General features: G+C 38.0%; 1 protein-coding gene and 1 non-coding gene across 5 annotated transcripts in view; both read right to left on the bottom strand.

Moving 5' to 3' along the window:
• LOC145775710 (F-actin-uncapping protein LRRC16A-like) overlaps positions 1–25,525 on the bottom strand; it is a 55,776-nt gene that overhangs the window by 25,595 nt on the left and 4,656 nt on the right. For 3 of the 4 annotated variants that reach the window (XM_082587060.1, XM_082587061.1, XM_082587062.1), the window contains exons 3-5: positions 25,059–25,230; positions 24,408–24,533; positions 43–143 (exon numbers count right to left, since the gene is read on the bottom strand). In XM_082587060.1, coding sequence (XP_082443186.1) covers positions 43–143; positions 24,408–24,533; positions 25,059–25,230 — 399 coding nt within the window. Of the gene's footprint in view, positions 1–42; positions 144–829; positions 969–24,407; positions 24,534–25,058; positions 25,231–25,525 lie in introns of those variants that run through there. The other variant, XM_082587063.1, reaches the window with a different exon arrangement.
• Positions 9,250–9,322, bottom strand: Trnak-uuu (transfer RNA lysine (anticodon UUU)). Its single transcript has one exon. It is a non-coding gene; the product is annotated as a tRNA-Lys (tRNA).

Below are 25,525 nucleotides of genomic sequence, written 5' to 3'. Positions count from 1 at the left end.
TGTTGCCTGGGCAAATGCAAATAAGCTAAAAATCAAGCTTACCAATACTTTAGCATCTACTTTGTCTCCTTGTGGTCTTTCTAGTTTGATCATTTTCTTTAATGTAACCACATTTTTGCGGCCAATTGTGTCACGGATTCCCTCTGCAAAAATAACACACAAACCATAAATAAACAACAGATTAGTAGAAGCAAGTATGCAGGTTTGGAAGCCTTGCTAGCCACTCTTCAAAATTAGATTCAATATAATACAAACTAAAATTTTGATAAGAATATTTGATTTGAAGATTAAAACTTTACCTATTAACAGATTAAGATATTACCAGTGATTAAGTGTAATAACAAATGAATACTGAAAAGTTAGGGTGATCATGGGACAATTATCGTTTCTAGCACTAGCTGCAACGTTCATCTGATGAAATTGAAAGTAAAAGCAACAATAAACAGGATAATTTATGGCTTCACTGACGTTTCACGCACCATGACAATGCGCATCGTCAGAGCTGAAATGAATAAGATTATATGCCAGCTTGCAAGGGCCATGGAGTATGGACAATAAAGGACACTTTCTCAGAAAGGGCAGTTACTTTAAAGATGAAACATGGACGTCCAAAAAAGCATGAAAAAACAGGTTGAGGATGGGATAGAAAATCTCAAACAAAATGAAGAAGATTCTATTCATAGATTAAAATAAATAAATACAAAAAGTGAAGACAATTGCTGCGACAACAAAAAACTGGCCATCCTTCTAATGGCCAACAAACTCATATTGGATGATTATGAGTGAAAACATTTGCTTCCCAAGCTATGATAATGCAAGAAACACATACCAGCCACATCTATAGGGACAGTGCTTTTAAAGATTATTCCTTTTTTTGTCATCACCACCAATGGAACAGGTAGGGCACTGTGACCCCTTTCAAAAAATTAACTTAATTGTGAATTGTAGACTAATTTGAATAATTGGATGACTTCTAAAATTTACGTCATTTTTAGTATATTTCACACAAGATAAACGAAATCTGCAAATCAGTAAGTAGTTACAATCTTTGAATAAAACCACTGGCAAATCTTTTTAGTGAATTTTTGTTTGCATAAATGGATTCCAATTTCAAACAAATTTTGTTTATATATAAATACGATACAAAATATGCAACTATGTTGAAGAATAGATGGTTACGTTGAGAAAAGGACACATGCAAAATGCTATATTGCATTGGATTACTGCTCTTTTGCATATTGACAGTCAAACATGGAAAGAATAAAAAGGAAGCCAGAGCTATTTTCTGTTTTAGCTTCGGAGTCTGATCAGCACTACATGTTCTGGTCTTTCGTTAGTTAAATGTAACATTGTCATCTACAGGGTACAAACTTCTGATTTGATTACTTGCATGGCGACCAAATCAACGCTTTATACTCTTCACCTCAATTACTTTCTTTTCTCAGTATAAAGTACATGGTATTTTACACCACTTTAGGTGAGTCTACTATTGTAGTTGTAGTCCAATCAACTGCAATATTAATTCACTTTGACTTGTTTTGCCTGTCTTTGCCTTTTGCTAAATACAGGTCCAGTAAAAATACAACATTACACTTATTCTGACCACATTTTTTACAGAAAATAAAGCAAACATAATATATATAAATGATGTGATGTTCTTCCTAGCTATCAGCAGAACTATCAGCACAAAACAATATCAGTGAGCACTGCATGTCAATCACTATAACAATGAGCCTTGACACTACCTGTGAATATATAATACAACTATAAACATGCATATTGACAGTCAACCATGAAAAGAATGAAGTAGTAGCCAGCACTGTTTTAAGCTATGGGCTTCATTAATAATGCTCTGATGCTGAAGTTTTTGTCAAGTATAGTTTTAGCAGAAAATTGCCTCCTCTCCAATTTGTAGCAAACTGTCTACTATAGATAGGAAATGTTAGTTTTGACAGTTTCATTTTGAGATAGGTCGTCGGAGTTAAGCAGATACGTATGATACCTTTTAATTGAATAAGAATGCTGACAAGATGCCTTTACAGTGACGAAAGCTCTAGAAATAGTTTTAAATAAATTTTTTTAGACGCCAAACATGATTGCTTTTGTTTAGATTTAGACATAATACAATGTGCAATTTTGCAAATAAAACTCAATTCACATACAGTAGCTGTGCATTACAAAGCTTCTACTTCTATGGTTTTCCTGAAATTTTTCACAATCAAGTTTTTCAGTTTTTGCAACACTTATATATAACTTCTGTACAACTTGAATACATGAATAGATTAAGATTGCTGTTCACATAGCTATTAAACTTTTTATTTAAAAAATAGTTACAACTGCTTTTGTTGATCATTGGGGAGACCTCTAAATACCCATTGCCAGGCATCATCAGAGTAGAAGGGTGTTTTTAATTAAAAATATTATTTATTCTATTGAAATCGATCCAAAATAATAGGAAATCAAGCGAATCAACAATATCACAACCTGCCACAAATTTCCACAACTGGGAAGCAAAACTAGCTTAGTTTAGCTGGCCAAAGTCACAGATCTGGCAACCCTTGAAAATTATCAGGCACTGTTGACCATTGCCAGCTTTTTCAGGAATTGGCAGACATTTTAAAGGGTTGTTAGACCATAATCTTAACCCTAACCATCAATCGTAATCTAAACCATAATCTGCAAAGCTGGTCTAATTGGAACTGGTAACCCTGATAACGCATGAAAAAGGTGACAACGAGTACTTAAAGGTACTGATCTTTATCCTCGGACTGGGAAAGCTTAATCCTGGCAGATTTGCATACTTGTAGAGGCTTTGAATCAACTTAAACCTTAAACTTTAACCTTAAACTCAACTTAAACCTTTGAATCCCTGGCGCAGGCCCGGTAACTGAGATTGACAGAGTGAAGTTTCCGATAGTTGAAGTATTGTTGCCGAGGAATCATTTGGATTCATTCCATCTATTAGTTGCCGATGAATGGAAAGCTGTCCTTAATGTGCGTTGCTCAAGCGCACACCCCGAGAGTCAAACCAGTGCTGCTTGATCTTGAAGCTTCTTCGTTCCAGAAGTCATGCGCTAACCAACTGAACTATCAGGAGTCCTGATTCAGTTCGGTCCTGATTGGAGTTCAGTGCCCGTCCTGATTCACTGAAAACTAGAGATAGATCATGTAAAGTGCAACTTTTTTAGACTATGTTGCTAGCTTGTAAGTTGTTCTCTCAAGACCACAGTCCCAGAGTTGTTTGAGCATGAAAGTTCTGCACAATACGTGCTGAAATGAATTGTTTTCAAATATGAGCACCTGAAATTACTCAAACATACAATTATCTGAGCACAAACCAAGCTTGTACAAGAATGCTGTTTTGTGGTGCAAATACAGTGCTTGCAAATGAAATGTTTACATAACTTGTATGAATAATATATTAAAATGACGATTTGTGTACAGTTTTTTGTTACTTTGTCCAGACAATTTCTGATTGGTTTTTGGACGTAAAGGTAGACGGACTAGGCCTACTTGACAGTATTAGTACAGTAGAATTTGCCTATAGTGACACCTGAAGGGACCGCGGAAAAAATGTCACCCTAACCGAAGTGTCACTATAGCCGAATTCTACTCAACTGTTGCGTATGCAAACGGGACTTTGCAACAGGTGTCATTATAGGCAAAGTGTCACTATAGCCAAAGTCACTATAAGCGAATTGTACTGTACTCACTTTCAGTGTTGCTGCAACTTAAACCAGTGGTTGTCAGGGCTGCCATGTTTTGGCACTTCAGGGGTACAATATCGCTAAATTTTGATGAGTATTTTTTTTAAATATGCTTGGTTTAGAATGCCCAGGGTTGTGTGGGTAACTGTACCATGGACATTAAATATTTTAAAAAGTTGGTCTATTTGATACTTCAAGGAATGAAAAATGTCACTCTGAAAGCCAATGGCAATATGACCAAATATTAGCTATCAAAACTTGTAGTGACCAATTTTTGTCTTATTGCGTTGTTATAGTACTTTTTATTTCTTCTCAAATAAAAACGCAACTTTTGTCAAAATTTCATCTCATAACTATTTCATTTGCAGGCACTGTAGACTTTGTAGAGTGAAGTTCGGTTCTTTTTGCTGATTACAAATTCATTCAAAGAAATTTTTACAGTTAAAAAAGCAAAAAAATGCTATTACATTAATCAAGAAAAATCTAACCGTTATTACGAATATGAATACCTGATGGCAAAACCATATGCTTGAAAGCATATTAAAAACAAGTTTTATGTACGAGTATATATTATAACTGTGGAACCATACTGGTAACCCTTAAGGTTGCAATAGCTTTTCTTTTTCAATTATCTAGAAACTTCTTTTTGAGTGCCATTTAACGTATTGTGCTTAATTTCCTTTCAAGTTCAGAAAAGTGAAAATTAAAAAGGTTGGTTAACACTGCTCTAGTCTACCAAAGTTACTTGCAGAAGCAGTAAATGTGGTTAGATGGATTTGTTTTCTGCTATGTACTACCGGTATTCCTGAGCCCAATTTAAAAATCATCAGCATCAACTAGCTTATAGGCTACTACCAGGTGCGGATCTAGGAGTTTTTTTTTTGGGGGGGGGCAGAAAATTTGAAAATGAATTAAAAAGTAATAAAAAGATAAAACATATATGAACAATCAGTGGCGTAGCCAGGAATTTGTGGGATTTTGACGGCCGGTGGGCGAAGCCCGACGGAGTGTTTGCCAAAGGCGACACCCAGCGGCAGGGGGTCTGGGGGGCCTCCCCCAGAAAATTTTGAAAAATTGCTTTGAATTTGGTGCATTCTGAGAGCATTTTCAACAAAAATATGGGTATAAATATTCTTGTAAAATGGTGCTGTCCGGTGGCATAGCAAAAGGATAAGATCATGTTTTCTTCGGCATTTTTTCGGTAATAAAGCTAAGTCTCTATGTTTTCTTGTTGCTAATTCCTGGCTGAGATGTTTGAATGTTTGGTATTGGCAAAACTCGTTCTTTTAATGCAGTTTCGCTTAAAATTAGGCAAACTTTGTTTTAGAGACATAGAGACTGAAAGCATGATTCTCAATATTGTGACGTCACACGCGTGCTAAAGGGGGGGTTGTAAGTCCGCTGTGGGACTAATATCAACTGATTTGAAGCATATCAAACCATTCAACATTATCTCTCTCAAAAAATTTCGGGGGGGCCCCCCCCCATAGATCCACGCCTGGCTACTACTGACACACACAACTTTTGGTAAGTTTCCTCTCATTGCACAATGGACATGACTGCCAGTAGTTCACATTACCATTTAGCTCAAAACACATTTTATACTTTTCAATCACTGAGCTTTCAATAGCTCCATAAATTAGCAGCATACGCCTTTTTCTTAAACAGAGGATGTGGATAGTTAATTGCATTCCTTACAACTCCCAGCGTATTCAGCAAAGTTTATCTTTGCTGAAGTTTATCCTATTCAGTTGAAAGTTTATTCTAAATTGCTGAAAAGGCTGTGAAAAATAGCCGCTCTATTGAGTTTTGAAGTGAGTTAATTGCAGCACTACCCTATACGTGAATAATCCATAACCGTGTAAAAACACTTTTGAGACATTCAATTACACTTCCTCAAAATCAACAGTCTTACTGAACCCGAAGTTGACAGTCTGCTTTCAAAAAAATGCAAACGCAGGCAAAACATTTCCACCAACATAAAAAAATCACGCCTTCTTCGCAAACAACTTCAACAACTTCCTCTCTTTCATGTCTGCTCTACCTTCTTACAAAAGCCAATCTGGTAACCCGCGCAGGCGACGAGTTTCGGCACCTCGATTGGTCTTTTTCATGACCTTCTTTTTTTATAGAAGATTGCTATGCTATCATTACCGTACTATGGTCTTTTTCTATTTTCGCGCAGCGCGTGAGGTCAATGCTTTGGAACCAGTGGCGTAGCCAAGGGGGGGGGGGGGGGGGGTTTGGGGGTTATAACCCCCCCTTTGGCACGCGTGTGACGTCATGATATTGAGAATGATGCTTTCAGTCTAAAAAAAATGCTTAATTTTAAACAAAATTGCATTAAAAGAGCAAGTTTTGCCAATACCAAACATCTTAGCCAGGAACTAGCAACAAGAAAACATAGAGACTTAGCTTTATTTCCGAAAAATGCCCAAGAAAACATGATCTTATCCTTTTGCAATGCCACCAGACACCACCATTTTACAGGAATATTCGTAACTACATTTTTGTTGAAAATGCTCTCAGAATGCACCAAATTCAAAGTAATTTTTCAAAATTTTCTGGGGGAGGCCCCCCAGACCCCCCGCCATTGGGTCGTCAAAACCCCCCTTTCAAAATTCCTGGCTACGCTACTGTTTGGAACAGGGGCAGATCTACCGGGTGGGCCTGATTGGTACAGGCCCACCCAGATTGACAGTGGGCCCACCCAAAATCAGATTCTTGAAACAAAAACATATTAATGTTTAACCCTAGAATAACCAAGTGGCACTAAATTGTCTGGTGTAGCATCACTATTTCACAGCATTTGTAAATAACACTAAGTTTTTGTATGCTGGCCCGCCGTGGCATTATTGGTGAAGGCCCACCAAGATATTTCCTAGGCCCACCCATAAATTACTTTCTGAATCCGCCACTGCTCTGGAAACGGGTTTGCCGCTTTTTTGATTGTTTGTAGAAATCGTTATGCTCGGATTGAGAAAGCCTCTTCGGAAGTTTAACCCTGACAGTTTCGCATACTTGTGGTTTGTGGAAGCTCTGAAGTCTGAACCACTGACGCAGGTCCGGTGGCAGCAGGGCCGGATTTAGCTGATGGCGGGCCTCCTGTGCAAAACAATTTTTCGCGCCTGCGGCGCGAAAAACCACCTTTATGTCTACAGTAGCACTAATCCAGCACTGCACTGCACAGTGCACAGCCTTTTGGAGAAACTCAAAGGCCGAAAGGCAGAAATTTAAAAAAAAATAATAGCCCAACACAAAATCACATTTTTTCCACGTCGGGGGACCCTTCAAAAGGGGGACCCAGGGCACCTGCACCCTCTGCCCCCCTAAATCCGGGCCTGGGTGGCAGACAGAGTGAAGCTTGCGTTTATTGAAGATTTGAACTTTAAAATGTTGTTATTGTTGGTCTGAAATTATTCCATGTGCAAGATGCCGCTTATTTCTTTCAACAACTAAAATAAAAGAGTTGATAAAATCACAGCCATACAGCCTATACTCATAGGATGAAATGACCTACAGACAGTGAACCTGCAGGAACTACAATGGAATGGAGGGCAGAGTTTAGAATGGAATGGAAGAACATCTCATGATGGAAGATAGAAAAAAAACGTTTTCTATCCCACATCCTGTTACAGGCTACAGCCAATCATAGATGATTAATATTTATTCTGTCTTTCGCTGATCCAAGCTAATCAGATTGAATTATTCAATACGGTAGGCTACTATGATGTTATTGTGACTTGTGAGGTATGCTTATTGTGTGCCGTAGTCCGTAGGCTACTATTATAGAATCTAATTGGCAAATAAAGTTACAGTACTTCTCTCTCCATAACCTGACCCATAAGCCGGTTGAAAGGTTGTCCCGTGAAAGTGCCATTCCTTGCTGCATTCTGGCGTATTTTTTAGTTATTTTTTTAGTATTCTCTCTGTGCACTATACAGTTTCTCTTGGACCGAGCCCAAGCTTTTTTCTGTGTGGCTATTTGTGAAGCAACTTACCACGAATAAGCGACGCGCAACTTATGACGAAAATCACAATACAGTCATCATCATCATTTTGTTCCTTCCTCGTCTGGAGGGTTGGATACAATGCGCCATTGTTCTCGACCATGAGCTGTGCGTACTGCACATTCATAACTTAATTTTGTCCATTTTGTGATGTTTGTTGTCCAAATCATTCTTGGTCTGCCTTTACTTCTTTTACCGTTTATCTTCCCTTCTATTAATGATCTTTGTAATGAATTTTGCCTTATTGTGTGTCCGAAATACTTCAATTTTCTTCTTTTGACTGTTTGTAAGAGCATTTTGCTTGAATTGAATTTGGAGAGTACTTCATCGTTAGTGATTTTTTGTTTCCATGAAATTTTTAACATTTGCCTGTATGTCCAGAGCTCGAAGGCATCGATCCGTTTCTCCATTTTTTGTGATATTGTCCAAGTTTCAGAACTGTATAATAGGGTCGACCAGATATAGCATTTTAAGATCCTGAGACGAGTTGATAAATTTAAACGTTGATTGGTTAAAATATTTTTCATTTTTCCAAATGTAGTTCTTGCAATTTCTATCCGTCTAAGAATTTCATGGTCACACCTCCCATCTTCAGTTATTAAATGACCAAGATATGAAAAAGATTTTACTTTTTGTATAATTTTATTGTCAATTATAATTTGGAGTACTGCGGTGTCTGGTGATTTTGAGATTATCATTGATTTGGTCTTTTTAGTGTTAATTTTCATATTAAATTCTTTACCAATTGAGTTAACATTGTCCAATATTTCTTGAAGATCTTCTTGTGATTCAGCCAACAGAACAGTATCATCAGCATAGCGTAAATTTGTTATATTCAAGCCACCAACTTTTACTCCTTTCATATCATCAATTGATCGAAAAATCATTTCTGTATATAAATTAAAAAGACATGGAGAAAGTACACATCCTTGGCGTACTCCACGCTTGATATCAATTCCTTTAGATAAATCTTTTTCCATGCGAATAAATGCTTTTTGATTCCAGTACAAATTAATAATAAAACGTAAGTCTTTGCCATTCATACCAATATTGGACAAGCAATGAATCAGTTTCTCATGGTTAACTCTATCAAATGCTTTCTCATAATCAATAAAACATGCATATACATCTTTATTTACTGCATTGTAACTCTCACAAATTGTTCTGAAGTTAAGTATACCCTCTCGTGTTCCTTTACCAGTTATAAATCCACTTTGAGTCATGCTAACCTCATTCTCAATAGATTTTCGATTTCTTAATAAAATTATTCTCAACAAAATTTTCAGTACATGACTGATCAAACTTAATGTTCTAAAGTCACTGCAGTTCTTTGCTTTGGATTTCTTTGGTAGTCTGACAAAAACAGTTTCATTCATTTCTTTAGGTATAAATCCAGTCATATATATTTCATTACATAATTTGTGTATGCGTTTTAAACTTATGCCATTGAGTGCTTTTAGTACTGCCATTGAGTGCTTTTAGTACAATACAGTACTGCAGTAGTATATGCTATTAAAAACGATATAAAAATTCGCCCGATAAGGGACTTGAACCCTTGACCGTTGGATTAAAAGTCCAACGCTCTACCGTCTGAGCTAACCGGGCTTCGAGAAACGTTTGGCTTTTTTCATAACTTAAAGAGTTTTTCCTTTTTTTTTTTGTATGCTATGCTCTCTCTTGCAGAATATTTTGCTCGCGCAGTGAAAGAAGCGATTTGTAACAATTTTCAAAAACGAATTGTTTTTATTTACACTACAGAATTTGCAATCATTCCGTGCATTGGCATGCAAAAAAGTGTAGTCTAGGCAGGGGCGCCGGAACGATTTTTGACTAGGGGTAGGGGGGCAGGATTATGAAAAAAGAGCACTTGTTTGAAGATAAAATATATAACGATATTGCTGGGCAGTTCGTTAATCGTTTTCCCCCTATTAGCCATATAAATCGAAATGTAAGACAGATGAAGAGAAATGAATGAAATATATATTAATTATTAAATAGCTTAAACAAGAAGAAACGAAAGATAAATTTCACGTTCATAGCGTTACAATCTGCTGCAAAGTATAAAATGTATCCACGGGATAATTTGTATACTGTATATAGAGTAGTCTGAGTAGACAAATGTCAAACAAATCCGAAGTACATTTTACGCGCGTCGGTTGCTCGAATAAGCTCATTTGCAACAGCTTCTAAATCAGTGGTTCCCAACCTGGGGTTCGCGGACCCCTTGGGGGCCTGTGAGAAAGTATTTAGGGGTCCGTGATTACCTTGATGAATTTTGAAGAAAAAAAAAAACGAAAAGCGATCTTTTTGCTTTCATTTGTCTCTTTAAATGCAAATTTGTCAAGCTTTAGTAAAAAAACGAAACTCCTCGCGTCAGGCGCGGATTTATGGGGGGGGAGCCAGGGGGCCCGGGCCCCCCCGAAATTTTGTGAAAAATTGTAAGTTACCGTATGTTTCCGCCACAAATGGTTTGATATGCTTCTAAACAGCTGATATTAGTCCCTAGGCATCACAATTGATGAAAATGGTTGTTTTAATGTCTATTTTCTAGCATATCGTATATGTCGTAAGTTAGTATCATTGTTCATATCTGTTTAGCTTTTTCTTTCTTTTTAATTGATTTTCAAATTTTCTGCCCCCCCCCCCCCGAAAAAAACTCTTAGATTCGCGCCTGCCTCGCGTGGTTGTTACCCATTGCTTCTTGCACAGGTAGCCTACGCCTTAGCAGCAAAAACTTTACCAGCAATTAAGTCTCAAAGAAATTCTGACAAATTGCTTGAAAATCGTTAATTTCATTTCATCAAAAGAAGAGCTGTAAACTACCGTACTTTTAAAGCGCTCTGTCAAGAAGTAGGGTCAGATTATGAAGTACTTTTGTATCATTCTGAGGTACGGTGGTTAGGCCTATCTAGAGGAGAAGTTTTAAAACGACTGCAGCAGCTAAAAATGAGGCATCAACTCTTTTGAAAGCAAAAGGAAGTCCCCTCTCAAAATTGGTTGAGAGTAAAAGTTTCTATACGGCATGGCCTACTTTGCCGATATTTTCGGTCATATTAACAATGTTAATCGTGGCATTCAAGGACCAGGTGTGACCATTATTGATGCAGCTGAAAAACTGAAAGCGTTTTTAGCCAAGTTGCCGGTTTGGAAACGCAGATTGGAATCAGATAATTACGCTAACTTTCCAATGTTAGAAGATCTTATCTTGATGGATGAAACTCAAAGAGAATGTAGCCTACTCTTTTGATATCTATGAGAGTAAAATTTTGCGCACACTTGAAAACCCAGCAAATCTCATTTCAACGTTTTTTTTAATTTAGAACGCCTGCCAAACGAAGTTGAAACATGGATTCGAAATCTTTTCCTTTTTGACTTGAACAACATTGGCGATGACGATCTCAGTAAAGATGACCTAATTGATTTGAGATCAAAAGAGTTATTAGGCTACGCATTGAATTTCATTCAAAAACTGTGGAAGAATTTTGGTGCTCACAACTGCAAACCTACGCATTCTTGGCAAAGCAAGCGATTATTGTTTTGTTACCATTCATAACCACTTACCTTTGCGAGGCAGGATTCTCAGCTCTTGTTACAATAAAAACTAAACATCGAAATCGCCTGGACATTGAAATGACATGCGTGTTGGCGTTGCATTGTCAAAAACTCAACCACAGTTCAGTCGTTTAGTTCAGGAAAGGCAACAACAGTCCTCTCATTAAATCTGCTTACGTTGAAAAAGTTTTGGCATGGCGCTTTGGGTCACCTTAATATTCAAATACTGCTGACATTTCTTGAACAATTCATTCATTTTCCTATTTGAGCAACTGTTTAACCTGATATTTGCCGCAAGAGTCATAGCGGCAATGCAATATGACGCAGTACAGTAGTTGAGTAGCATAATTATTACAATAGTCAATAGTATATTAATTGAGTTTCAGGCAAAAATTAGGTAGGGGTCCGCAGAATTAATAATTTGTCTAAAGGGGTCCGTGACAACAAAAAGGTTGGGAACCACTGTTCTAAATCAATGGTGTCCATCACCTGTTTGTGAATAGTCGCAAACATTCGGTTGTTTAAAACTGTTGTCTTTCATTGTGGTACGAAGCCACATATTTACTCGCCTCATGGCGCTAAAACTGCGTTCAGCATTCACCTTTCCTAATTTGACACTATATCATAACGGCTTATTTACACCTTTACTTCTAAAAAATTTTAACTTTCAGGTTCTCACACTCTTTGCCATGCTAAAACGCTTATAGGCTACCATTCCTCAACTTTCCTACAATTCTGTATCACTCAGATCTTTTTTCTAACTAAAACCAAGACCACGAGGAACATTTTCTTTTCTCATAAGTCAGCCATCAAAAGTATCCCGGCCATCCGGCCCTACCTTTGGTCCTCTGCAATGCAAAACGGTCCTTAGTGGTGCCTCGAATTATTGGCGTTTGATTTTCACAGCTAGTGGTAACATCAAACATAGTTGTGACAAAACTGTCTTCGAAGAAGCCTAGGAGTGGTAGAATTTTAATGAATTATGTATGTGACCTACACAATAGCTCATTATCGAGTAATGACAACTAACAAGAACTAGGCCTACATATCAGCATATAAAGAACAATGGCACAGAAGGGCATCATGTAACCTTCTGTGATAGCCTACAGAATTTTGTCTGTGAATATTATTTTGAGGCAAAAATAAAAGATTGTAATTAGGCTAAAAGCGAATAGCAGTCAGTAGAACTCGGTTAATCCGGATTCGATTTGACCGGCGATTCCATCCGGATTAGGCGAAGATCCGGATTAACCGATGACGGTTCTATCAAGACTTGTTCATTTGTACTTCCAGTTTTATCCGGATTAGGCAAAGATCCGGATTAACCGAGTTCTACTATATTGAAAAAGGTACAGTAGCTCACATGTCCTTAAAAGGGCACCATTGCCCCCCTTGCCCCCATCCAGAAAAAAATTAAGGGCAGGGGGGGCGATCGCCCGGTGTGGCAGTCCAAGAGTTACTGCATGCCAAAAGTTACAATAGTTGCCAAATATTTCATTTAAATTCTATTTAACTTTGTTTTGAAAAATAAATAAACTTTTAACCTCTCAAAAGATCAGATTAATAGTTATAAGTATTTTGTAATGTTAACTGAAAAGCTTGCATTAGTTTGAGAGCAATGAATTCATTACACTTAGTTAAAACAATTTTCGCTTTTCTATCGATTGTGAAAACGCCGGGCACCGCTGGTAACTTTTGGACTGACAGTAACTTCCAGACTGCAACGCCGCAGAAGCAGTCCAAAAGTTACTGCTATTGTAAGTGGTGTGCTTTTTCGAAATTCTTTTGGGAAAACTTGTAAATGGACTGAAACTTCACTTGGTCAGTAGATTAAACCCTCTGCAAGTAGGCCTATGCGAAAGATGAATCCCAAGGAGAAGGATAAATATCCTCACCACGAAACCATAATTCTAGACTTTAAGTTTCGTGCCACGTGTTTCGATGAGAGTCCAACGGAAATTCATTGGAATCTCAAAGTGTTCAACACTTTCGTAAAAGCTAAAGCCTTCCCCGCGTGTGAGACTGTGATAGCCTACTCACTGAAGGTTGATGGCGTTTTGACTACCGGTTGGCCTACATGTAGCCTAAGTTACTTTATATTTCTTCAAAACGGTAGTTATGAAAAACCAGACCAAAAATAGACTCAGTGCTTTATTCACTAGAAAACTTTGGTTTTAACATTCATGAAATAGGCCTACATAAAATATACTCAAAGACTATGTTCGTCAACTAGGCCACAACTCAAGACCAACGGCTAACAAGTTAGCCTTCAAATGCAAACTTTGCACGATATATTAAGGCCTGTAGGCTATAGCTTATTAAATGATCCGATTCACGTAGGCTATAGCCACGATTTAAACATTGAAATGTTTGGAGCGATGATCAATTAAATTATTTGTTTCAACAGAGCCATATAACCTACAATGAGTCAATAAATCACTCATAATACTACATTGTGAATCGTAGGTTGGATTATAGCACAATTAGGATGACAGCAAAATACTATATGCTAAGTCAGGGGTTCTTAACCTTTTTTGTCTCGTTTACCCCTTGCCGAATGAAAATAGTAAAATTTACCCCCACCGTTTTGGTGGCTCCTTGTGATGTCATCGTGTCCAGTCAACCATGCGAAGAAATGCAAAACATCCTTTTTGTCTGAATTTACCTTGGCAAATATCAAAAAGACACGATTGTTCTTGACGGGGTCCTGTGAAAAATAATGTCTTGGAACAGTCGTTGAAAGAGCTACTCGCATGTCGTCTTTGGAAACTAAGCGAGATCGATGTTTTTTTTAAATAGTCAACAATGAAGAGAACCCTGCTTCACACAGATAAGTAGTTGGAAAAGGTATAATAACTTCAAATGCACGCTTAGTCAGCGTAAGAAACTCTTCGACTGATTCCACACTAAAACTTGGAAAAGTCACCATTGCATGATAAGAATTTGGAACAAAGCGTTGTTGAACAATAAAGAACAATCAATTCATCTTTGCAAAGATCATCGTCAGCAATACTTTCTAACTTGGCTTCGAAGGGATGAGTTATTCAAAGAGCAGTAGCCTAGGGGAAGGTGGGGTGAGTTGAGCAATGGGGTAAGTTGAGCAACCCCTGGTTTCGGGAAAACGGAAAAGCTAAAACGAATTTTGCGGTCACCAAGTTATTTTACCCATAATGCCTTTTAAGCCACTGTATGGATCTAAACAACTGGAAGCTTTGTTTAGGAATGGTTGCACTTTTTTGTGTTTATTAGGTGCTTAGGAGTAAATATTCGGCAGCGGTGGAAATTTTTGTTTATTGAATTATTAGTAGAGATAGATGAAATTTGTTTTGCAATAGAGGTAGACGTTACATCTGTCTCGGCTTGTAGCCAATAATCCAATCTAGTTTTCTAGCAGTTTTTGAAAAAATTAACTTTTTTTAAAAATGGTGGAGATGGGGTAAGTTGAGCAATTGCTCTTGGGGTAAGTTGAGCAGTTGCTCAACTTACCCCAGTAAATAACTTAAGACAGCTGATCAGGTCAAGCCAGCTAATTATCTTGTTTTTTTCTTTCCTTTTCATGGTAAAGCTACAATTGATGTACAGGTTACCTTTTCAAATATATTGCTTGATCAGTTAAATACAATGCCACGTATAGGCTATAAATATATCAAAGAAAAACAAATAGGGGAAACATTCAAGATGCTGTGCTGAGGAGTGCAGCAGATGATGTTATAAATGGAAAATCCGTAAATGCTGCTTCTATTGATCATGGTATTAAACGGATGACGCTGACTCGTTACATGAATCGAGTGAAGAATCGAGAGAAGAAGAAGCAAAATTGCATTGCAAAACAAACGCAAAGAAGAAAAACTTGAAAAGAAAAAGCTCAAGGCCATACAACAGTTAAAACCAAAAGGTAAAAAAAGAAGATTCCATAAAGGCAATCCAGCAGTAATGAAGAAGATACTTTTTGTAGCAGATTCTGAAGACTCAGTCAACCTCTCAGGCTTGAGTTCCATAGCCTCAAGCGATGAAGAGTAAGAAAGTAATAAATCTCCTGATCTAAATTTGGCACTTGGAGATTTTGTTATTGTAAAACTTGAGGGCAAGTCCAAAATCCATTACTTTGTGGGGCAAATTAAGGGTTTTGATGATGATAGGGACATAGATGCAAAATTCCTGAGAAAATGTGGCGGAAGTTTACGGGATGATAACGAATATTTTACATACAGTAACAAAGCTGTGGATAAGTGCTCCATGTACACAAAAGATGTTGTGGCAAAACTACCCACACCGTCAACGGTTGGTGGCACAGAACGTCGTAAAGAAAATGTATTTTTTTCATCTGTACTTGACAACTGGAATGTTGAATAACCATTGTATTTGTGAAGTGAGGCTAATGACTGTTATTGACATGTTCTTGTCATATGGATTCTGTTTTCATTAAACGTTACTGCTAAAACAAAGTTGTAATGGCCGCAGAGTATTGTAGCGACTGTATACGTTCCCACGATGCAGTAACGCGTCAAACAACGTTAATTAAACGCCAGAAAGAAGAAATAAGTAATTCACATAGGACACTGAGCAAGTAAAAAGTAACCATTTAGATAGCCAGGCTCCGACCACTTTAACATCAGGTGCAACCCTTTTTCTTCTCTTGCATTACGTCATCGGTCTGCAAGAGATTTTTCTCTCACTATAGCCCAACATTTAAGTAGTTTATATGGTGATATATTGAAAACTGGGGCAACCACCCCCTCCATAGATACGAAAACCAAAAACATATTGTGAGTGGTAAATCAATGGCTCAGTTGAAATAAAAACATGTATTGATACTAACTCTGCAACTTAAGAAATTGAAGTTGTCTTGATTTCTTATTAATGTAAGCAATCAACGCCTTAATTTTACAAAACTACTCAGATCAGATGAAATATAAGAGACAAGGAAAATATTTTTGCTTTGAAGCAGGGCCAATGAGCATACCTTTAACATCCATGACAAAAATATTCTCTGAAGCCTGACACATTTTCAAGAAACGCGCTTTTATAAAAACCTGCTCAACTTACCCCACCTTCCCCTACTGTTAAAACGTTAACCTTCGGAGTAACCGCTATAGTTCGGAGTAACCGCTAACCTTCGGAGTAACCGCTTTTTAAGGCGGCAAGGTGCTGGCATATTTCAACTTCGAGGTCAGAAATCTCATTGCGACTTCTATCTGACTTTCCAATCATCGCATGTTGGAAAATTTGCGTAAATTACCTTTTTGAACTCTTCTACTCCACGGATCTAATTTTGTCTAAAAGCCTTAATTTATGATTCATTAAATTTACCCCCTCGATAGGTGAAATTTACTCCCAGGGGGTAAATTTAACCCCGGTTAAGAACACCTGTGCTAAGTGATCATCTAGTCAATCGCCTCCCCATGCAAATTTATTTGCCAACGCACGTAAGGCACGGACACAACTTCAAATCGTATAATACAAACAAATCAAGTTAAAATGATAGCCTACGTAAATTGTTAGGTTGCAAATTCAAATTTCATTCCAAAACAGCAACAATTTCTGGTACAAAACTCATCTTTTAACTTTCATCTTATTTTCGCTTCATTCCCAATTACGTTTCTACTGTAAATCATGTTGTTAAGATGCAATGGTGGATAAGTCTTCAAGTTCAACATGTTTCCAATGTTGAAATCTTTTATACAAATCTGCTGTAAGCGTCAAATCTGAAAACCCTGTTTTAGTAACTTCTGGACTGGCAGTAACTTTCAGACCGCGTATACGCGGTCCAGAAGTTACGGTAACTTTCAGACCGCAGTAACTCCTGGACCGTTACACCGGTACCCGGTCATTTGGTCGAAAGGACGTTTGGTCGACAGGACGTTAGGTCGACAGAACGATTCATTTTAGGGTTAGGGTTAGTTAACTAACCTTAACCCTAATCCTAACTCTAACCCTAACTCTAACCCTAACCCTAACTCTAATCCTAACTCTAACTCTAACCCTAACTCTAACCCTAACCTTAACCCTAAAATGAATCGTTCTGTCGACCTAACGTACTGTCGACCAAATGTCTTGTCGACCAAACGTCCTGTCGACCAAATGTCTGTTGGCCAAATGACCGTACACCGATCGCCCCCCTGCACCCCCGCTTCCGGCGCCCCTGGTCTAGGCCTAAGTTACTTTGGCAAAGTGAAAATGAAAGCAGAATTGTAAAAGTATGCTGCTGAATAACATGTATAAAATTACTAATTAGATTGATTTAACTTTAGTTTAAACCATGCCTTCAATTTAGATGTCTAATCACATAGCGTGACTGAGCGAATGCTTTATTTATTGAGTAAATTGGATACGTTTTGCTTGTCACGTTTTCAATGAAAAACATATGTTGTTGCACAATTCTAAAACCGCGGTTGTTTAAAAAAATACCTCACAAAGTGAGAAGCTAAACCCAACGCATCAAGAGCTGTGTCCCCAGTTGACAGGGGTGTCCAAGGAGTACTTTTGGATCCGGGCCCGGAACCTTTTCAAGGGCCCCCGGAAACATAAAGAAACCACAACGTATTCTTTGGATGCAGTGCGTTTTCTTTTAAATAGTTTGATTTGTCGCTCAAAGATCTTATTGCTATCGGGCGCAAATATCTTCTCACCTGCTCTGTGTATCCCCCCCATTGACCATCAACACTCTTGATAACACATCACGGCCGACCAACACAGAAATTGTCTATTAAATTTGTTTTTTGTTTGCTTTTTTCAGGTCAAGATACCAATTTGTGATTATTTTTTATTATTGTATAATTGATTCCGAGCTTAAAAGACTCCTATCTAAGTATTGCATACACTAAACGTAATAATATTTTATTTCCCTGAAAACTGCAATGATAGGCGGCAGGTCAATATGTGTAGATTATTAGCAAAATACTAAGATTGTAAATACTCTTCCTGGCTTTCTGCTTCTTGTGTTTGTTTTTTGTTTTTTTGTCTACAAGAAGTTCTGCTGGGTCGACAAAAGTTTTTCCATCCTTTTCGGCCAATCGCCATCTTTCGGTGAAGTGGTGCCATGTACTCCAACCAGTTGTTCTATGTCAATATCTTGGACCGGATCATCGTGCTATATTGTCCGTTTGTTTGCTACTTTTTTCAACTTAATATTCCGAATTGGACAACTTTTTTATTTAACGCGTAAAACATACGGTAACCCAAGTTTCTCATATTACTGTGACATGTCACTACTACATCCCAGCAGTGCCGGTCTTAGGATTTTTCGGGCCCTGTGCGGAATATGCTTTTGCGGGCCCCAATGACAATAATCCATATCAGTGACGTAGCTAGGTAATTTGAAAGGGAGGCGGCGGTGGCGGCGTGATCGCCAAAGACGACAACCAGCGGCGGGGGGGTCTGGGGGGCCTCCCCCAAAAAATTTTGAAAAATTACTTTGAATTTGGGACATTCTGAGAGCATGTTCAACAAAAATTTAGGTATGAATATTACTGTGAAATGGTGCTGTCCGGTGGCATAGCAAAAGGATAAGATTATGCTTTCTTTGGCATTTTTCGGAAATAAAGCTATGTCTCTACAGTAGCCTATGTTGAGTCTGGATGCAACCTATTTCGTCCCCTGAAATCATGTAACAAAATTAAATTTCGACTTATTTCGTTCCCTGAAAAGATCGAGAAATTTTGAAATGTTTGCGGCAACTCCGATCAGCGATTTCGGCTATGTCGTTTTTTTTTCTCGATCTTTTCAGGGTACGAAATATTTAGGCGACGAAATAGGTTGAATTCGTTGAGTCTCTATGTTTTCTTGTGGCGAATTCCTTTACTGAATTCACTTGTTGAATTTTTCCTTTGAAAATGACAAAATTACTGCATTTTCTGAGTAAATTGCGGGCCCCCTAATTTGCGGGCCCTGTGCGATCGCACGGTTTGCACATCCCAAAGACCGGCACTGATCCCAGCTAGCGGGGCCTGTCGTTTTTGCATTGATTCAACGTTTGCTGACGTTGGATCGGTGTAGAGCTGACAAGTTTAGCTGGCTGGGGTCTTAAAATTATCGTTTTATCGACGTAACTTTATATCAAAGCACGCTTGATATCTGCAAGACATAACTTCCCTGGGTATAATTGGATTTCTGCAAGATGATGATGTTGTTTTTAATTGTTTCTGTTATTTGATTTTGTCATTGTTTCGTGTCGCCAAGTTGTAACTATTTTGTGAGTCGTACAAGGCCTGGTGCGTTGCGCTTGAAATGACTTTGCCCGTGGTAGGATTTCTTCGTGGGGTTTTCTTTGCCTGCCTTGCTCTTTTTAGCTATGAGCTAAACCATGGACTTCTAAATAGTAGCATCTGGACTGGAAACTCAGTGGGCAACATGAGGCCAAACAGTTGGTACAACAGTTGACCAACAGTGGGCCAACAGCCAAGTAACTAATCCCTGTTGGCCCACTGTTGGCCAACTGTTGTACCAACTGTTTGGCCTCATGTTGCCCACTTAGTTTCCAGTCCAGATACTACTATTTAGAAGTCCATGGCTAAACGCATCAAGATGTGTTCCCCTCACGACCATCAGCACTCTTGATAACGCACCATGGCCGATCTTCATAGCAGATGTTTATTTATACAATTCTTGAAAATATCAGCTAAAGCTAAGTTATAAAATTATTGGCTGCTGTTTTTATTTTTGTTTGCAACATTTTCTTTTATTTCCCTTTCTATATTGAATTTTTTTAAATATGTTGCAACCGTGCCAAATTTCTTTCAACTTAATACGCTAACTTACTTCCGTCACAAGAACGTTTTAACGTTCGTGTTTTGTCGCTTCTACCTTTTTATCGACCTTTGCTATGCTGACGTGTATTGTTTTTTGCTGTGATGGTCAGAAATAAAAACAGCTGCACTGAACTACTATTCTGTAGCCTCCAGAAGCCCCCAATCTTTTTTCTATTAACCTACCGACCGATTTTATAATGGAAATAGCCTCGCGGACCAGTAGTAGCCTAGAAAAAATGAAGTTTGACATCTAGGCTACTAATAGGTCTAATTCTTTTATAGCGGATTAAACCGTTAAAACACATTTTAGGCAAGATTCGGAAAATAATATAGACAATAGGGCATAAATAAATCTAACAGTCGAGGTTGGAAAATGGAAGCAGTTTAGCAGAGAGTCTGGGAGGCTTGCTTCCCAGAAAATTTTGACAAACTTAATTTAACCTTGCCTAATCGCTTTTTGTGCAATTTTTTTATGTGCAAAATGTTTTTGGTCAAGGCCCAGACAGGAAAATCCGTCATTTTTACGTTGATTCAAAGTCTGCAGCTGTTAAATCGATGTAAAAATGACGAATTTTGCTGCCTGGGGACGCACACTTAGTATTTGAGAAATATCATCAAATTAAAACTGAATTTCTTTAGAAGTTTGAGTGATTAGTTTTGATTTAAATTGAAGTTAGGCCTATGTTTTAAAAAAATTTCCTTCAACGATTAGCCTAGGCTACCGGAGGATTTCAGTAATTTATTTGCTGAAGATATATATAGTTGCCTATTTAGTATTTAATCAATCAAGCCTATTGTGCCTTGGTGTCGGCTTTTAGCAAAATTTTAAAAATCCATCTCAGGAGTCTCCACTTTTCCTTGAAGGCCTACTATAAGTTATAGGCTAAACCTTATGCAATATGCAGGGGCGCCGGAAGCGGGGGGGCAGGGGGGCGGATGCCCCCCTTTTCCTCAATGTTTCTGCAGATGGAGGGGCAGGGGGGCAATGGTGCCCTTTTAAAGTCATGTAAGCTACTGCACATTTTGCAATATAACAATTTCTGCTATTCGCTTTTAGCCTAATTATAATCTTTCATTTTTGCCTCAAAATAATATTTACAACAAAAAATTTTGCAACACAGTACAGGCCTTAAAACTCGTTTTTTTCGGCAGCCATCGTGGCCTACCGGGAGCTTCTTCTTAGCAGCCAAATCTGCGTGCTTGGAGGCCAGAATAAAAATAACGATATCACAAGTACATAGAATTAAACTTGCAACAATGCTAAAATGATCACTTAGCGTTATTGAAGTCTGGGCCTGGGCGACGTCCTACAATAGAATCGTTGCACCACGCAATAACTGCTTTATCGGGATAGTAATCCAGTACTGCGGGACCATCTAACTCTAACGACACTCGCACGAGTGTCTCCAATGTGGCTGATTTTAAAGAAGTTCACCACTCCCCTAGAATTCTTTTTAGCAACGAAAAACAACGTTCGACATGTGTTGACGATGACGGCAAGGTAATAAAATAAGTATTTCAATGATGTGAAGGAGCCAAGGTCATTATTAAAAGAAGCATAATTTTTGCAAAATAACGTATGATCAAAAAATTTTTCCCCTCAGATGTCAACTAACCTAGTTCTCCTTTTTAACAACGATTCAATGTCCGACAACATCGAATCGACATAAAAATGACAATATTGCCATCCGATGCAAATTAGCACTTCGGATTAAGACTTTGTTAAAATAAACGTCGGGAACTACAAACAAGACTTACAGCGCTGGTGATCGCAGATGGATATATTCCATCAATAACATATATTCCATCAATAACAGAAAATCTTCAAAGACCTGGACTTACCAGTCCGCCTCTTTCGGCGCTCCCGAACCCTTCGAAACGCACTTAAAAAACCACAAAACCCGAACCCTGCCGGATGCAAAACTGCCAACTACGGAACGACAACATGTGCAACACCAAGAACTGTGTCTATAAGATTATATGTAAAAAATGCAAGGCTATAACAGATCGTTTGAATCTACACTGTGAAGTAAGCAACGATCATGCTGCTAAAAGCGAAACTCATTCAACTAAATAACATATATTCCCGCACAATGCAACAGTGGCGATTATGACGCGCTGACCTAATTTTGCGTCACTCTTTGATACTACATATTTTCGACAGTTAATCCACGATCATTCTATTGCGAAATTAAATAATTGGCTAGAAGAGACCGGCGGCCAAACTTGGCCGATTGAGGAAGTAGCACCGGCGGTCATTCAAGCACTACTCAGCGGCCATGGCCGCAGGCTGCTTTAAGGCTTGACAGTAGGTTACATCATTATAACATAGCATGATGCCCTTCTTTGTATACCGGACACTTGTAGGCTATCATTACTCAATACACAGTGAGCTGATAGATTAGCATTATCGCTATATCTTATCTTAAAACTTGAAAAAAATTGGCCTTTTAGTAAACAAAAGTGCCCTTTTTCGTAATCTTTCCCCCCCAGTCAAAAATCGTTCCAGCGCCCCTGGCAATATGTATCAAGTAGTCCTTCCTTAACCCCTGTCATGAACTGAAAGAAAAGCATAGTTTCAAGTAAAAAAAAATACTGCATGAAAAGAAATAGGCTACCATAGATGACTGCTTTCCGCTTGTGGTCTTTCGCTACCATCCTGTTTTCACTTTTCATTTAGCCTAGTTTTCTTGTTTGGGTAGCCTATATATGTAACGCTATTAAAATAAATTGATTTCACTTGACACAGAAGTACGGTAGCCTACAGTGGCGTAGGCTACGCAGGGAGGACAATTGTGCCATGCCCCCCCCCTCCTTCTTCAAAAAATGTAAAAGAAATATCATTGTTGTGATTGTGTAGAGCAAACATGTTATTGTTCAAGATTGGTCTTGGGTAGCAGGGTCTTAGCCTATTAACCGCCACTCGTACTACCAGGGGAGACACGGCTGTTTAGGGGCCCACTCATTTCAATTTGTTTAATGCTTTTTTGGCTATTTGAAATGAGAAAATGTTGTAAATATTGTTACAGAAGCTCGATATTCAAAAGCTTAAATCACGCAAGGTCCTATTTAGGCTACCGCTTCCAAAACCCCTTTAGTGGACCCACATCTCTGTTTAGTGGCCCACCCGTACTCATGTTTAGTAGGTGCAGCGATTTTGGGCAATTTTAAGCAAACTATGTGACAACACTGCCACAAAAACTCGACATTTTATAGCTTAGGCTGCATCCATCGGTTTTGTATTGTTGATCACCATTCGGAATGACTATTTTAAATCAGAGACTCGACTACAAGTAAATCTATGCTATTCTTTTGGAATTTACAGAAGAAATAATATTACGCTCACGCTTTCTTGGAAAATCTCTTTCGACGGTTGGTCAGTAGACTTGTCCAAAAATTAATGCTCGTGAAACGACGAAGATGTTCAATAATACCATTTAGAAGCGTTGACTGGTATTATCCAGCGTATACTTTTTCACTCAAATTGATTTTTTCAATTCAAAAACTTTTTAGGAGAAGGGGCTTGCATACGAAAGGAAACTCCACGTCGCCATTTTTTTTTGTAACGGCTTTGTTTTAAGTAGCGTTAGAGTTAGCTAACCCTAACCAGAGTCAATTGGAAGTTTTTGATTCGAACTCACAACCTACGGTTTGAAAACATTTTAGGTACATTTACTAAAAACTAGAGGCCCACTAGTAAATTTCGAAGGAAGAGGGAGCAAGATGGTGCTCACACAGCCTTGAAAGGTAGGCCTTCTTTTTCGTTATGTATGTTTAGAGTGGGATAATTTTTGTTTAAAGTGCCGTAATAAATTGCATTCGATATTCAAACTTTCACAGAGAGGTTCGATTTATTCTTCAATCTAAGAACATTGCCTGTTACTCAAACTATTAGGCTACAGTTTTTACTTATCCGTTCAGGCCTACTATCATGCTTTTCATATTCTCATAGTCATATCTAATAATTCAACCAGAAGTACAGTGACATACGATAGACCGTGAGATTTTATACTTCACCAACAGATAGCCTCTGCTACCTTAAATCTTGGTCAGATTATGAAGTAGCATTAAGTTTTTGGCAGCCGATTGTAGCATCGAATAGACAGCGATAGACACGTGTTTCGCCCATGAGGCTGGGCGAAGATTGCAACTGTAGCATTAAGTTACTTTTGATAAAAAAAGTCAAATTACAGTAGGTTATATCGAACGCTCCCTTCCCCTAGTAACAAAATCTTGGTGTAAATGTCACACAAACTTTGATCATACTACAAGAGTGTTGCAAGCCACCAAAGGTCTGGACCAAGGGTTAGAATACACTTTTTGGAAATTCTCTGGTGTCTTAAGAAATAGCGGGCTACGTCTTTGTTTTATACACTACATTCTACAAAAACCTTGATGTCGGATCGGTGCTGTGTCCAAAAGAAACCCTTCGATCAGGCTCACTGTGTCGTCACTTTGGTAGGTGTTCGGCGCCACGTCGTCAAGTCGTAGTAAGCTTCCGCGATAGCCACGTGTTTCTATAAAAAATCAACGAACCTAACATGAAAGCAATTCCAAACTCACACCAACTTTAGAGTGAAAATTCTGTTTAACATACATTTTGGTTGAGGAAACGACTAAGTTATTTGATATAAGTTTATGATCTCAATTCTACATTGTATTGTCTAAATAAGATGAAAAAAAAATTAATTTAACTTGACCTTCCATGTCATTGTCTATATAGTCTACCCAGTTAGATCTGCTAAGATACAAAAAAAAGCTATAAGCTTGACAGATCATCACAAGACTTTTGCTAGAGATCTATCGGACTCGTTTCATATTAGTCTTTGCTGTGAGTACAAGGCTAGACTACTTAGCTATGTGTTTTGATAAAAGCAGCATATCTTCGTGCTAAAATTTAAGACATTAATTTTATTCTCATTTTTAGATTCAATTCAAAAAAGTGCATAAAATGTTTATTCACGAAAAGAAATATAGACCAATGTAGGCTATTTTGTTCGGACCTACAGTAGCCTAAAGTGTTATAATGCACAAATAAGCACCTGATTTGGAAGTCTTGTAGCTTGTCATACTGATCGAATCATCATAGTTTGAGTTTCTCTTTGACTTTTTTGGAGACATGATGTTAAACATTTTTGTGTTTCTGGGTGAGGCCGGTTCAGATAGGCTCTGCATCGAATCTGTGCTTTTCAGTGCATGTTTTCTAAATCCACGCTGCAGTAAGAAAGTCAAAATAAAGCGTTAGCATTTGGAAATTCTTAATGCAGCTCTAAGTTTGAAAACTTGTCAACAATAAAACGTAACTTTATAAAATATAGTTATGGATACTACGTTACAGATAAATTAATCTTGGACAGATAATAATTGATAACAGCTTCATAAGATTGAATTGCATAATTCAAAAATTAATACATAAAATAAAATAGCTACATAACTTCAAACGTTTTCGGCAAGAAATTCTGTTCTCGTCAGGAAAATACCTTAATTCATCTAAACAAAAACAAATATT

Source organism: Aplidium turbinatum, chromosome 8, assembly GCF_918807975.1.
Source record: "Aplidium turbinatum chromosome 8, kaAplTurb1.1, whole genome shotgun sequence".
In the NCBI taxonomy this organism is placed as follows: Eukaryota; Metazoa; Chordata; class Ascidiacea; order Aplousobranchia; family Polyclinidae; genus Aplidium; species Aplidium turbinatum.
The sequence above is the reverse complement of the archived record's forward strand: the minus strand, read 5'-3'. Positions and strand labels throughout refer to the sequence as shown.